The sequence below is a fragment of the Octopus bimaculoides genome, chromosome 30, assembly GCF_001194135.2.
Source record: "Octopus bimaculoides isolate UCB-OBI-ISO-001 chromosome 30, ASM119413v2, whole genome shotgun sequence".
Classification (NCBI taxonomy): Eukaryota; Metazoa; Mollusca; class Cephalopoda; order Octopoda; family Octopodidae; genus Octopus; species Octopus bimaculoides.
Genome location: NC_069010.1, coordinates 5,056,165 through 5,057,504, shown reverse-complemented (window position 1 = coordinate 5,057,504; position 1,340 = coordinate 5,056,165). Strand labels below are relative to the sequence as shown.

General features: G+C 42.7%; 1 protein-coding gene across 1 annotated transcript in view; it reads left to right on the top strand.

Annotated features, from left to right (window-relative positions):
• Positions 1-184: 184 nt before the first annotated feature.
• Positions 185-1,340, top strand: part of LOC106874220 (fructosamine-3-kinase) — a 6,520-nt gene continuing 5,364 nt past the window's right edge. The window contains exon 1 of the mRNA XM_014921875.2: positions 185-740. Coding sequence (XP_014777361.2) covers positions 600-740 — 141 coding nt within the window. The 5' untranslated portion in view covers positions 185-599. The remainder of the gene's footprint in view (positions 741-1,340) is intronic.

The following is a 1,340-nucleotide window of genomic DNA, read 5'->3' as shown; positions in this document are numbered from 1 at the left end:
CTAGCTAGTCGTGAGTGGTCGATCCTAACCCTAACCCTAAACACGTATTCATTTGCACACGCGGGTTAGGGATAGGGTTAGGGTTAGGGATAGGGTTAGGGACAGGGTTAGGGTTAGGGATAGGGTTAGGGTTAGGATCGACCACTCAAGACTAGCTAGCGCGGACGCGCGACTGCGCGTTCGGGTCCGCGCTGCTTTAGTAGTACGGGACAAACCTATCTCGCCAGGTATCTAGACATCCTAAATATGGTGTTATTAAAATTGAAGGCAACTCCTACTAAATGTGCTGAGTGCTACTTTCTCTCCATTTAATCGCGTTTAGCTGATGAGCAAGCAACATAAGCTGATAAGACCTAAAAGAAAATAGCGGTGTTCTTCGAACGAAGTGTCTCGTGATATTTATTCCGCACCGAGTTACAGACTCCGTCTGGTCAGTCCCGCCGCCAGAAATACTCCCATGTAGTGATAGGACTATTGGACAACTGTATCTCACCACATTATTGTTAACTTATTGCCTTAAAATAAATAACAACATACACATACACTCAGAGACACGTAGACACATATACCTGTGACACATTTCAGTGAAATTATCAAAGATGGAAGAAGTTATTAAGACAGAGTTGGGTTGCACTATGGTAAAGAAGGTCGGTAGTAGTGGCGGTGGGTCTATCTGCGGAGGGAACAGCTATGAGACGGACAAAGGGAAGATTTATGTGAAGTTTAGCAATGATTCTGCGGTAAGTAATTGAGTTCTATTGTTGCAGATGCTTCGGAGTTTTATTTCGTTTTGCCTTGTTACTGTTTAGTCACAGAAGTAATGGTAGCATCCAGACACCCTTTATAGAGTCTCTGAATCTGGGATAGGAAATTATCATAAGGGAGGACACCAAGCCTTTCCATGCTAGAGACACCCAAGGATCAGGTGGTGGAGGTTGTGAGATCTTTTTCGTTTTCTTCCAACCACTCGAAGATATTTTTTTTTCAACTTAACAGATCGTTTATCTTATTTTATTACACGTGTTTAATATCTTACTTTTTTTTACGTATATCTAAACAGATTCTGATGATCTTTCGATACCAGTACGAAATATTGGCCTTTTCCGTAAAAAGTGTCTTCGGCGATCTTTGCCCAAAGATCGGCCTTTTCTGTAAAAAGTGTTGGAGACAAACAGGGAAACGACGTCATAAAAGCGAAAGACATACAGAAAGCGCGATTTATTTTGAAGGGTTTAGGGATAGGGTTAGGGTTTGGGTTAGGGAATTCCGTCCCTAACCGTAACCCTAACCCTGACACTAAAACCCTAACCCTAACACCGTAGTGAAGATCGTGCTGGTGT